The following is a 12,585-nucleotide window of genomic DNA, read 5'->3' as shown; positions in this document are numbered from 1 at the left end:
GGCAGCCCTCTCCCAGAGAGCCCCGCCCACACTCACCATCAGCTCCAGGTAGCTCATGCGTTCCGCGGGGTTCTTTCTCAGGCTAGGAGAGAACAGGGTATGCTGGGGCCAGGATGGCAGGGAAGTGAGTCCAGCCCATCCAGGCCAGTCAAGTCAGGCTGGCTCAGCCCTGCCCAAGCAGCAAGGAGACACACATGCTCCCGAGGCTCAGGAAAGAAAGGACTGACCTGTCCTGGGGGCTTCCAAGGGCAGAGTGGGATCCATGGTGCCCACCACAGAGACTGGACCAAGTTTCTTTGCCTCCTGGGGTGTGAGCTTTCTTATCTCTATAGTGACCTAGGAGATTTCCAATGATCCCAGTACTAAAATGCTACCATTAACCATCATATGCTTGGTGTCCTTAATCGAGAGAGGAAGTTCCTTACCATGGGTGCTGGGAGAGAATGACCCTGTCTGCCAGGCGCACCTGTTTTCAGACTTTCTTATTTTCCAGTGAAAGAAAGAAAGGCTGTGAATTCTCCCCTGAGCGTCTCTCTGGCCACAGCACAAAGCTGTTGGTATGTTATACTCTCAGTCTTCACTTCTCACTACTTTATAATTTTATGTTTTAGATCTCTCTTATAACCCAAGAGTATATTAGAAGAATTTACTTTTAATTTCCTTGTAGCTTTTTTCTCTATAGTTTGTATTTTCTGTTCCATCTAATTATAGTTAAGAGAATGTGGCCTATACGACTTTACCTCCTGCCTTTTCCCTTATTTCCTCTGTAATCTCAAACATAATTAATCTTTATAAGGATCTTGTGGGCATTCTTTAATGTGATACAAAGTTCTAAACATCAACAAAAGCAAATTCACTGTGCATTTAAATCCTCCATATACTCTTCATTTTCTTTTTGATCTATGTCATCTGTCCATTTCTAGAGGAACTGTATTAAAAACTCTTCCCAGGACCATAGTTTGTCAAATTATCCTTATACTCTATTTCTGCCTACTATTTTCATGCTGTTATTGGGGTTTATCTGCTCAAAAAGGAGACCGGGCCCAGGGAGGATGGGATCTGGCCAGGGCAGGGAAGGGTACTCATTGGGCTCAGGGAGACCCTCAGGTCTGAGCCGGGCTGAGACTCACCACTGTGCAGTAAAGTCCACAAACTCAGGGGAGAAACGGTCAGCTGGGAGCTGGGGGGACGGCTCCTCTACCACCTGCTTCAGCTGCTGGAAGGGGGTCCCCCAGGACTCGTAAGGAAATCGCAGAATGGCCATCTCGATCTGCAGTGGAGACAGCACTGCTGGGTCAGAGACACCCACGCTCCCACACGGAAGCAAAGCCTCCAAAGATCCTGCCTGTCCTAGTCCAGCAGCCAGAGCTGGAATGTGAGGCAGGTTAAGGGGCTGACAGGTGACATCAGTCCAAAGATGAAAGCCAAGGGACAGAGGAGTTAGTTCTTCTGTCCCAGCCAGCAAAGACTATATAGCTCATGGTACAAATTCAACCCTGAGTTTTGACTGGCTTGGCTATCAGGTTTTCAAACAATCTGAATTCAGAAGGTTTTGCATTAAAACCCAGGTTCCAGCTAACCTGGAAAAATCAGAGGGCTGGCAGACTGGGGTGCTCCCCATAAAGCCGCTGTCAGCAAAGCGCCTTAGAAGAGCGATCAGCTTCGAAGTTCCCCACAAACCACTCCCTCCTCCCTAATGTCTCAGCAACACCTTAGCGTCTGCTGCCGTTTATGTGGGCTGTTGTTATTACTGAAAAGGCAAGCGGGAAATGAAATGATTCTCATGAGCTTGCAGGAGGAATGTTAGACTGAGAGGTTCATCTTCTGGGCTGTGCAGCAATCTACCAGGCCCCATTAGGAATTGAAGTCTGCAGCCCTTTCTCCTCCACAAAGCCCCCACCACCCAGCCACCAACGCCTGGGAACCCCACCTCCAATGCTTCCCCCTCCAGGAAGCCTTTCTACTCTGATCCTGCCACTGTTTCTCCTCAACTCCCTGGACACAAGGCTGCCATGGCCTCATCGCTTCTACTAGACCCAGATCTCCCTGTGCCCCATGCCTCGCCTGCAGGAGTCATTTGTAGGAAAGAATGGCTGGCTCACAACAAACTCTGCTTCCAATTTTGACTGCTGACATGAAAACTCAGGTCCACCTCCCTGACAAGCGATCACCATAATAAACAGGAGACACCTCAACTCAAGCAGACGCACCCAAACAGGTCACCAGTTGTGCTCAAAAAGCACCTTCTCATCAGGCTCTAGGCTCCCCTCCAGCCAAGACACAAACAGGCCCGCAGATGGAGGTGACACAGTGTGGCGGGAATGGCTATGACCCTGGATTTTCATAGGGCCAAGACAGCCTTTCTTCCCTATAGTTTCCACTGACTCCGGCACACAGGAGTGAGGACCCTGCCTGGGCTGCAGAGAAGGATGCAGTGGCCACCAGAACTTAAGGACGAAAACAGCTTAAGGACAAAAACCTTGGACCTAGTCATTTCTCTCCTGGTAATTTTTTCTAAAAGAGCTCAAAAAATGAAAACAGAAGCAGCCTCTGGGCATAGAGACACATAGTATGGCATTATTTGTGGGAGTAAACGTGGAGAAGCAGCAAAAATGAGTAGGGCAGGTCACTGAGCCTCGCCACTGTTGTGAAGCCCTCGTGCACAGGGAGCCAGTTGGTCTGGGGCTGGCTGTGCATTCTCAGTGAGCACCACGAGCCCTGAGGAAGTCCAACAGGAAGTCATCACCGACGAGAGCGGCATAACGTTGCCCTAACCCAGGGAGGGCGTGAGGCATCTGCGGACACGCCACTGAGGACACCATAATCTTTGATGGCACTGTCTCTTCTCACATTGTGAAGCCAACCAACCCTTCTGTCCAGGCTAGACTATCTGGCCCTCAGAAGCCCACAGACCTGGCACAGCCCCCACCTGTGCTCCACCTGACCAGCAAGGGTGCCCCAGGTCGTACCATGGTGATGCCGAGGCTCCAGACATCGGACTTGACATTGTAGCCTTTCTGGTTCAGTTCTGGGTTGATTCTCTCAGGCTGGAAGAGAAGCCAGAGGAGGGTCACCCAGTCCCCCTCAGCTAGGTCTGGTTGCCCCCCACAAAAACTTAGGGGCCAGTGCTCACCCATCCTACCTCCCCCAGAGCAAGTGTGGAAGCTGAGGCTGGTGAGGGCCCGGGTCTCGAGGTGGAAGCCTAAGTCTTGCCACACAGCTGCCACACCTGGGGGTCCCACCTTGGGGTATCGGCAACTCTCGCAGGCCCCACCAGCCACCCCCCTGAGGTGAAACCTATCATCCAAATGGACACCGTGGGGCCAGTCAGAAAGGGGTGGAGAGGGCTGAGAAGGAGACTCCCTCTAGAAGGAAATTCGGGGTCTGGGGAGGCCTCATTCCTGATGGAGCAGGAGGACACAGCTAGGTGCCTAAGCCTGGCTGCTTCCTCTGGGCATGACCTGGGAACCACTTACGGCCATGTAGGGTTTGCAGCCAGCATCCATTGTCTTGGCCACGGAATCCACCAAGTAACCACTGATCCCAAAGTCACACATCTTCACGTGGCCCTCCTTGTTGATAAGGACATTGGACGGCTTCACATCTGCCAGAAGTAGGACACGCCTTTCAGCTACTGGTTGTTGGCCCCCACTGCCCAGGTCAGAGCTGGTAGCCACACAGTCAGGAGCCCCGGCCTCCAGCCATAGGTGGGGAGAGAAGTTGGCTCCACCAGGGCTTCCCCCAGGACCATGTCTTTGCAGCTTCACAGTTGGGACTCAGCCTGCACTTACCAGTGCAACCTCTGGCTCTGGGGTCCACCCAGATGCAGGGAACCCATCACTAACAGTATGAGCACTGTAAACCACCCAGTATCCACCCTGAGGGGCCAGCAGTCTTGGCCAGGAAGCACAAGGCAGCCGCTCAAACACAGGAGGCGGGTCTGTGGGAAAACCCGGAGCCCCAGGACTCAAGGTGGGCACGGAGCGGGCACAGAGTGGGCACAGAGTGGACACGGAGTGAGCTAGGGGGCACAGCGGGGCCATCCAGCAAGCACACGCACAGGATACACGCGCATCCCTCCTGCCTTTTACGAGGACGTCTGCAGGGGCTCAGAGAGACGCCCAAAGGGTCCACGAAAACCTGCCAACAGCAGTGACCCGGGGACCACTGAGTGGGCTAATGAACTCCGTGTGGAAAAGCAGACCCCTCAGAACACAGAGGGAGGGGACAGGCAGGACACACACAGCCCCACCAAGTCTCAGAATCACTAGCCCAATTGGGAGGCTGAGAACAAGCAAAACCAACCCCCTTGAGAAAATCAGTGGAGTCAGGGGCTGGGGCGTTACAGGGCAAGAAAGGGAGGGGAGGGTGGGCGTGACCCAGTGTAAACGATGATCGGATTCGTGCAGCACGCTCCTCAACACGTAAACAACACGTCGAGACAAGATGGGCTGGCTTTCCCAGGATGAAGGTCCACCCTGTCCGCGCTCTGAGCACCAGGGAACAAAACTGGGACGGGCCTGGGGGCTGACGGGAATGGCTGAGAGGAGTGGACAGCGGCCCGGACCCAACGGGCACATCACAGCCTGTCGCCTCCCAGAGCCTCAGCATCGCAGGCCCGGCAGGACCGCGGGAACGTGTGTGTGAGGCCAGGCCCCTCCTCACCAGCCGGCCCAGGCACTGACCTCTGTGGATCACGGACAGCTTGCTGTGCAGGTGTTCCAGGGCCCTCACGATCTGGTGTGTGGGATAGGAAGTGGGGAGAAACAGGTCGCATCAACAGTGACAGAGCCATAAGACTCCCCACCCAGGGCTGTCTGTCGCCCTTCCCCAGGTCACACCCAGCCCCTCACCACCTGAGGCTCCCGCCCACATCCCAGCCTTTGCTGGGGTGTCCTGGCCACCCTGATACTGATATACCTGGTTCCTACACTGCTCTGAATGGGCCAGGGTCTCAGGTGATGTGACCAAGACCCTGGGGAGTCTGACTTATGAACCCCCAGAGTGCTGTCCCTCCCTCCACCAGACTCCTGGGTAGAATCTGGCCCTTCTGCAGCCTCCTTGCATCCACCCCCCTCCCCTACTAGCAGTCACTGGGCTACATGCTCAGAGCCACTCCCCACAGGAATCACCCGGAAGATTCTGACTCAACGCCCTGGGGGGTAAGTTTACATGTTCGCAGCTGTGGTCAGGGATGAGGACCACAGGTACACAGACCCCACTCCCCTTCTGCTTTGGCTGCTGGGTGCTCATGCCCAGGGAGCCGCCTGCCCTAGGACACGCAAGCTCAAGAGGCAGACCCGTGGTTTTCTCCCCTGACTGCGTGCCTCTGCGAGCTGCCTCCGAGCATCTTCAGGATAAGGAAGCTGTGAACACTAAGTCCTCTTCTGTGGCCTCAAAACTCAGGAGCTGCACAGGAAGGCCCAGAGATCCTGGCTCTGCCAAATCTCTGTTGCTCCAGGGTCCCCGGGGTCTCCTGAGCAGACTCTGCTCCAGGGTGGGGGCACCTGGGGCTTCCAAGGGCAGCTGCCCAGCTGCAGGACCACAGCTGAAGGCTACACCGGGGCCCCAGCTCTGCCCAAGACACTACCATTGGGACCCCCTCAACCCCACTTACAGACACAGCGATCTCCCCGAGAATGTCTTCTGGGATCGTCATGCCCTTGTCTAGCACCTTCCGATAGAACTTGTCCAGGGACGTGTCCATGAGCTCCATGCAGATCCACACGTCTCCCTGAAGGTGGACAGCCACAGCTCAGCCACATCCGCCAGGGCTACCTGGCCCAGCATCCTCCCATGCCCATCCCCATGGAGCCGGCCAGCCCCCAACACACCTCCACCCCTCAGCCCTCAGGGGATCTCTGACCTCCCAGCCCCTCCCCGACAAGGCTCGCCTACACTGCTGGGTCCACATGGCAGCCTCCCCCGACTGTCACCTTGGCTCTCCCCCGTCAGATTCCTACTTCCACGGCTCATCCCAGCTCTGACCCTGGCCGATGGGTCCCTTCACCGGCAACATACTGTCCCCCACCCCCACGCCCCATCCAGGATAGCCTTCTGAGAAGGCTGGGTGCAGCATTCCCTGGGGTAACCCCAAGCTCCTGGGCTCCCTGCCAGCTGACTCGGCCAGTGGGGAGGCTGGCCATGTTTCCTCACCTCTCTAAAGAGGGCCCCATAGAAGGTGACGGTGTAGAAACAGTCCACCGTGCGCATGTTGACATCTAGGTCCATGAGCAGGCGCTTCTGCTCCTGAGAGTTCACGGTGGCCCGGATGCGCTGCGGGGGGAGGGGCTGCGGTCAGAGCCCGGGCGGCAGGGGTGCAGCCCCAGGTGCCCCCAGTTCTGATGGCCCTGGGTCGGGGACAGTGCTCACCTTCACGGCCATGATGGTGCCACTCTGGGCATGCCGCACCTTCTCCACCACCCCATAGGCACCTCGGCCCAGCTCTGAAATGGTCACCAGGTCATCCGCCTCCACCTCAAAGTTCTTAGGGGACAGAAAGGAGAGAGGGTTCAGGGGGGCCAAGTCAGGCACCAGTGGAGATGCTGGGGCAGCAGAAAGAGAATCGCCAGCCAGTCAGACTTGTGCTCAAGTCTTGCACCAGCCACTTCTGCTGTGTCCTGGGGTAAGTCACGTAACCTCTCTGAGCTTCCCCTCACCTTCTCTAAAACAGGCACAGCACCTACATAGGAAGGCTACTACAGGGTGTCAGCACATCAGCCTGGGAAATGCTCCCAGCGGTGCTGGGTCCTAAAGAGATGCCCTTTTCCTCTCACCCTACCCTCTCAGGTGGCCAGACTCACTCATTCATCACCTATGGCATGTAAGTCCCTGTTTCAGGCTCTGGGAACACAGACAGGACAAAAGAACAGCCTTGCCTCCCAGGGAGTAGCGAGGCCCTGGTCGTCTACCCTCCCTCTTGACCTGCTGCCAGAGGAAGCAAGCAGGCGGATGAACAAGACTCCTGAGCATGTCCTGTGGGCAGCACACGGCCTCCAAGCCCGGCTTCCCAAGGGAACCACTGGCCTCAGGAGGTGCCAGTGAAACGCAGGCCCTTTGGGCAGAGCCAGGGATCTGCACACTCAGCACCGTGACTCCAGCTCCCCAGGGCCCAGGAGGTAGCCACCAGATGGGCCACCTGGTCAGCATCGAGGAGCCAGGCCCCCTCTACAGCCCAGCTGTGTCTCCACCCACAGACACCTCCTAGGGTCTGTTGACACCTACCCTGTCTCCAATGGTGATGAATGCCCGGGAGTCCAGGTTCCGGGGGAGCCTGCAGGAGAGAGTGGAGGCGTGAGCCCCAGAGAGCTCTGCCCTCTCAAGGGGGTCCCCACCCCCCACCACAGTCACCAAGCATCTGTGGGGCAGCACATGGCCTGTCACATGTACACGCCCTCAGATGGGCAAGGAGGGCTCCGAGAGGACATGCGAGGCACATGGCCCCCACAGCTGCTTAGAGGAGATGCTGCCCACAGGCGGCCTGGCCCCCAACACTAGCCCCTGCAGGAGGCCTTCCAGGCAGTGCCAGAGGAACTGAGGCCAACTCACGTGGGGCTGGGCGCCGGCGGCTTGGACATGCAGGAGATTCGTAAATCCTTTTTCCTCCTGGACTTTCCTAAAAGGGAGAGAAGGGAGCATGCAGTCAATCACTGGTCAACCAACATCCCCAGGTACAGAGAGGGACAGGTCCCAGGGGCCCGGCACAGACACAGATGCCAAGGGCCACTGTGGTCAGTGCCAGGATGGGACCCCAAGGCCTCCAGGCACCCAGAGGACATGTCCAGCCCAGGCTAGAGGGTCCAAGCCCCGCCGGTCATCCTGAAACAGTCACTCCACGGTCATCTGAGAAAAGACAGCACCCCCAAGGAAGATGAGCCTGCTCCCCAGCCCCCATGAGGCCCCTGCACTCCCAGGCCTGAAGAGTGAAAGCTGAAGTCCCAACACCCAGTACCTCTGAGCATGATCCTACTTGAGATTTACAGAAATGACCAGGTCACAGTGAGGTCACAAAGTGGAGCCCTGATCCAACACAACAGGCTCCTTAAAAAGGAGAAGCTTGGACACAGAGACAAGACATGCATCAGGGAGGAAGACGACCATCTGCGGCCGCAGCAGGACCAGCCCTGTGAAACCTAGATGGGGCTCTAGCCACCAGACAGGAAGTCCAGTATTGAAGCCACCCAGCAAGCGGGGCTTTGTCTAACGGGCATTACTCACAGCCAGGCCCATGGGCCAGGACCCTGTGTCCAGGCACCCGTGTGCAGGCCCCCTGTGTGCAGGCCCTGTATGTGTGCAGGTGCCCGTGTGCAGGCCCCGTGTATGCAGGCACCCCGTGTGCAGGCCCCCCATGTGCAGGGCCTGTGTGTGCAGGCCCCCGTGTGCAGGCCCCGTGTGTGCAGGCCCCCCGTGTGCAGGCCCCCTGTGTGCAGGCCCCCGTGTGCAGGCGCCCGTGTGCAGGCCCCGTGTGTGCAGGCACCCCGTGTGCAGGCCCCCTGTGCATGCACCCTGGCCTCTCTCAGCCTCAGCTGCCCCAGAAAGGGCCCAGGTGGAGAAGCATGAGGACCCACAGTCACACCTGACACCATCAGCACTTCACCCCAACTCACTCCCGGCTGACTGGGGGTGTGGAGGGGGTGGGGGCTGGCGGGGGAGATAAGCCCAGCAGGCCTACAGGGGTCAAGGCAGGGCGGACTCAGGCCTGAAGCTGGACCCAAGGCCTCATCTCACCCCTGCCTACCGCCCCAGGCAGGCTTCATGCCTCTGGGCCTCAGATTCCCCACTGGGAGGAGCCCTGTCCCCAGCTCCAGCTAGGAGGGCGTGAGGTGAGAGGGGACCAGCAGGGTCCAACCTTCCCGGGAGTAGGCCCAGGCACTGGACAGGACTCCCTGAGGCACAAGCAGGGCCAGCTCTGGCCAGGCCCACTCTCTCCACACCTGCACAGTTTGTTCCTTTGCTGTTTAAAGTTTGCCAACATCAAGGGCCCCAGGAAGCCCGCTCCCCTCCCCAAGGAGCTGGATGGGCCTGAGCCCCAAGGCAACACCTCCTCAGCCCACACCTCCTGGGAACCGACGAGGGGTCACCTCTCCAAGCAGTCATGTCCCCGGCTCTCGGCCAGCTGAGAATGTGGCCCGGTGCCCGGCCTGCAGTTGGTGCTGAAGAAGAATGGGCATCGCAAGCACTGGGCAGCCCTGGAACTAGACCACCTGGAGCAGAAACAGTGACCACACACCTCTCCTGCGGCCCAGTGCCTCCTCCAGGCTCCCGCCCAAGGCCTGCACCCCTTGCCTCGGTGTGCACACCCTCTTGAAGCCACCTCTGGACCAGGTTTGGATCGAGCCTCCAGCACACCCTGCTGTATGGCCTCAGCACCTCATCTGTGAACGCAGATGGGCCCCTGAGCTTGGGTCCAGCGGTGGGGGGGCCGGCACTGCCATCCAGTGACGGGCAGGAGCATCAGTGCCCCTGGGGAGACAAGGCCCAGGCCCAGCTGTACTTAGAGCAGGGTGAACCACCCACCTCTGGGAGGGGCTCCAGCATCTGCCTGGGGTGGGTGGGCAGACACCTGCAGCCTCTCCTCAGGGGGGCCCCAGGCCCCCTTCATCTGTGGGCCTGTCTCCCTAGGCTGGGCGTCCTGTGCTGGAACATCCTGGCCTGTGGGGTGGCACCTCTACCCCGCAGATGCCAGTAGCACCCCAAGTTGCTGAATGTCTTCAGATCTGGCCTCAGGGCCTGCCTGCTCAGTGCTGAGGGGATGGAGGCTGTGAGCTGGATGGCTTGGGGCCCTCCCATGGACTCTGCAGATGAGAAGGGCCGCAGGAGGTGGGGGCACAAGGGAGGTGGGGTCCCGGGGCTTAGGAAGCCAGCATGTGGCCAAGTGGCCACCTCGCCACTGTGGGGTGGTGGGCAGGAGCGGGGGGGGCAGGCAGAGCTGCTGGGCTGAGCGGCCCCAGCCCAGCCTGGTGCTCCCTGTGGGCTCAGCACTGGGGGCGCTGTGGCAGATGTGGGCCTGGCTGTGGAGACTCCTTGGAGTGGAGAGCCCTGGTTTCCCTAAGTGAGGTGAATCGAAGAGCTTCTCCTCCAGGGGCATCGTGACTCCTAGAGGAGACAGGAAAGGCCTGCATGTGAGTGGCAGGCTGCTGCTATCATGGACAAGGGGGCGTTAGAGAGAGGCCCCCACCTCCGACAACCAGCCATGTTGCCTTGTCTGTAAAACGGGATGAAATCACTCCACACTGAGGTCATGGCTGGGCAGTTGGCACACCCCTGTGCTAGGGGCAGGCTCCAGGTGCCCAGTCAGGTCCTGAGCAGGCCTGGGCTGGAGGTACAGAGGTGGGGACGTAGCTCAATGCAGGTTGGGCGCTGCTCTAAGTGCTGTATCTGACAACGACAGGCAGGTGCTTTTTTTCATCCCCACTGTATGAATGAGGATACTGAGGCTCAGAGAGAGGGGAGGGACTTACCCAGGACCACCCAGCCTGTAAGGCACAAAGGTGGGATTTGAACTTGTCGCAGAGAGAGCCTTGCTTTTGGCGACAGGGTTGCACAAGAGCCAAGGCAAGTGTGGAGTGAGTAGAGACTCGGCTCTGGGGCTGCGGGCTGTGCCGTCAGGGTACATGCTCAGCAGTGGGCCCAGGGCCGCCTGGGTCAGGCCCTTTGGCCAGGACTGAGTCTCCGCTGCTGGCCCCCAGACACCCGGCTTGAAGTGCATCCCTTTACACTCCCTGATGGCGCCCAGACACCTCTGTTGACACACGAGGCCCTTCACTTGTCCCCTTGCACCATTCGCTTGTGAAAATCTTAAGAGAAACCCTGGAAGCTACACAATGATGCAGTCAATGAAAGTCAGGGCTGGTGGTACAGCTGCCCAGGGGGAACACTGTACCACTGGGAACCTGAGATTCACTTGAAGCAATAACAGCTGGAGACGCTGAGACACGCTCAGTGCTTCCACATGTTAACACGCTGACCCTCAACAGAGGCCCCAGTATCACCCCCATGGTGCAGTTCCTCACTGCCGGCCAGTTCCAACCTCTCCCCACCGGCCACCATACACCAGCGCTGGCCTCACAGACCACGGTGTGGATGCTGGCCCAGGACTCCTGCAGGTCAGTGAACCTAAATATACCACATGTACCTTAGGGCTCGATTTAAAACAATACAGAAATGATGAGCACAAAAGTCAGGACAGTTATCAGGAAGAGGCGACACTGAAGGGCTTCAGGGGCACAGAAATGTGAGATATTTTTTAGCTGAGTGTCAGGAGCACAGAATTCCCTTTTCTTTGTTTCTTAAAATGCAGAGGTACATTCTATACAATCTTGTGGTGTCTGCAGTTAAAACACACAAAAAGAACGGATGCCCACCTGCTGGTAGGCATCAGCAGCGGCTGCAGACCCAGCCCCCACACCACAGGAGGACAGTTCAGGGTTGCCTGGAGGGACACCAGGGGGGAAGGGTGACTGGACACAGCCTCCCAGAGAGCCAGGACAACCCCTGGGTTGTCCATTCAGCCTGCAGTGACACCCCAGAGAGGGGTCCTCAGGACATGGGGAGGGTGACAGGCACCTGTCCCCATCAGGGTGAGTCTGGTGACCCTTTCTCGGGGGGCAGGAGTCCCCAGAGCCACTGAGGGGGAAGCAACCACAGAAGCATCTGGGCAAGAAGCCTGACTCACGTGGACAATGCTGTGGGCACCTCTGAGAGGCACCGCCAAGGGGAGGCAGATACAGTCCCTAGAGACGATGAGCTCCAGCATGCAGAGCTGAGCTCCGGGCAGGCCCACCCCATCTCCCCCATCCAGCTGGCACGGGGCTCTCTGTGTGTTGTTCTTCCTCTGCAGCCCAACAGTGACCCCTCCCAAAACACTGACAATGTTCCCCACGGCCACCAAGGCCCTACCTCCCAGCTGCTCCCCATCAGCTCAGTGGCGAACCTTGAAGCTGGACCCTCAGAATCACTCCTCCACCGCCTCCTTTTCTCCAGCCAGGATGCTCCCCGGTCAAGAGAGTCCTCACCCAACCCTGCATACCCACAGCAAGTGCCCTGCCTGGCCCTGAAGGGGCTCTGCCCACTGAGCGGCTGGCCTAGGAGGCTCCCACTCTTCTGACTCCTGGTGCCACATGCCCTACACTGTGGGGGAGGCAACCATCCCATTCTCTCTGCTCCCCACAAGCCCTCCCCAGGAAGGCCCAAGAGGCCATGAAGCTCCCGGCTCCAGTGTGGGGACCAGAGCCTGGCAGGTGCCAGCTGCAGCCAAAGTCATGTCATAAGGCTTAAAGTCCACCATCAAGGTCCCCATTCTGTTTGTTCATCCACCAACGAACAACTGCCACCACCATAACAACGAGAAAATAACAGATGACATTTGTTTGACAAACACTATCTCCCACCTTTACCACCACTCTGAGATAGGGGGTTGGTTACTCTCACTTTACAGAAGAGGAGACTAAGGGTCAGAGAGGGCACCTGAGGAAGCTGGGAAGCAGTGGAGCGAGTCAGAATTTGAACACAGGCCCACCCACCCCTGAGCCCAGGCTCTGCCCACTTCCTGTCTCACTGAGGTTCCTCATAGGCAGAGGGCAGTCT

The 12,585-nt window shown here is 58.2% G+C and overlaps 1 protein-coding gene across 1 annotated transcript in view; it reads right to left on the bottom strand.

Annotated features, from left to right (window-relative positions):
* The window catches only part of MAP2K3 (mitogen-activated protein kinase kinase 3), a 34,191-nt gene that overhangs the window by 17,819 nt on the left and 3,787 nt on the right, over nucleotides 1-12,585 (bottom strand). Inside the window, exons 2-11 of the mRNA XM_019982010.2 lie at nucleotides 7,549-7,615; nucleotides 7,225-7,273; nucleotides 6,373-6,486; nucleotides 6,157-6,276; nucleotides 5,618-5,734; nucleotides 4,686-4,737; nucleotides 3,477-3,604; nucleotides 2,970-3,047; nucleotides 1,131-1,270; nucleotides 37-82 (exon numbers count right to left, since the gene is read on the bottom strand). Of these exons, the coding sequence (XP_019837569.1) occupies nucleotides 37-82; nucleotides 1,131-1,270; nucleotides 2,970-3,047; nucleotides 3,477-3,604; nucleotides 4,686-4,737; nucleotides 5,618-5,734; nucleotides 6,157-6,276; nucleotides 6,373-6,486; nucleotides 7,225-7,273; nucleotides 7,549-7,615 (911 nt within the window). The remainder of the gene's footprint in view (nucleotides 1-36; nucleotides 83-1,130; nucleotides 1,271-2,969; nucleotides 3,048-3,476; nucleotides 3,605-4,685; nucleotides 4,738-5,617; nucleotides 5,735-6,156; nucleotides 6,277-6,372; nucleotides 6,487-7,224; nucleotides 7,274-7,548; nucleotides 7,616-12,585) is intronic.

The sequence above is a fragment of the Bos indicus genome, chromosome 19, assembly GCF_029378745.1.
Source record: "Bos indicus isolate NIAB-ARS_2022 breed Sahiwal x Tharparkar chromosome 19, NIAB-ARS_B.indTharparkar_mat_pri_1.0, whole genome shotgun sequence".
Classification (NCBI taxonomy): domain Eukaryota; kingdom Metazoa; phylum Chordata; class Mammalia; order Artiodactyla; family Bovidae; genus Bos; species Bos indicus.
The sequence above is the reverse complement of the archived record's forward strand: the minus strand, read 5'-3'. Positions and strand labels throughout refer to the sequence as shown.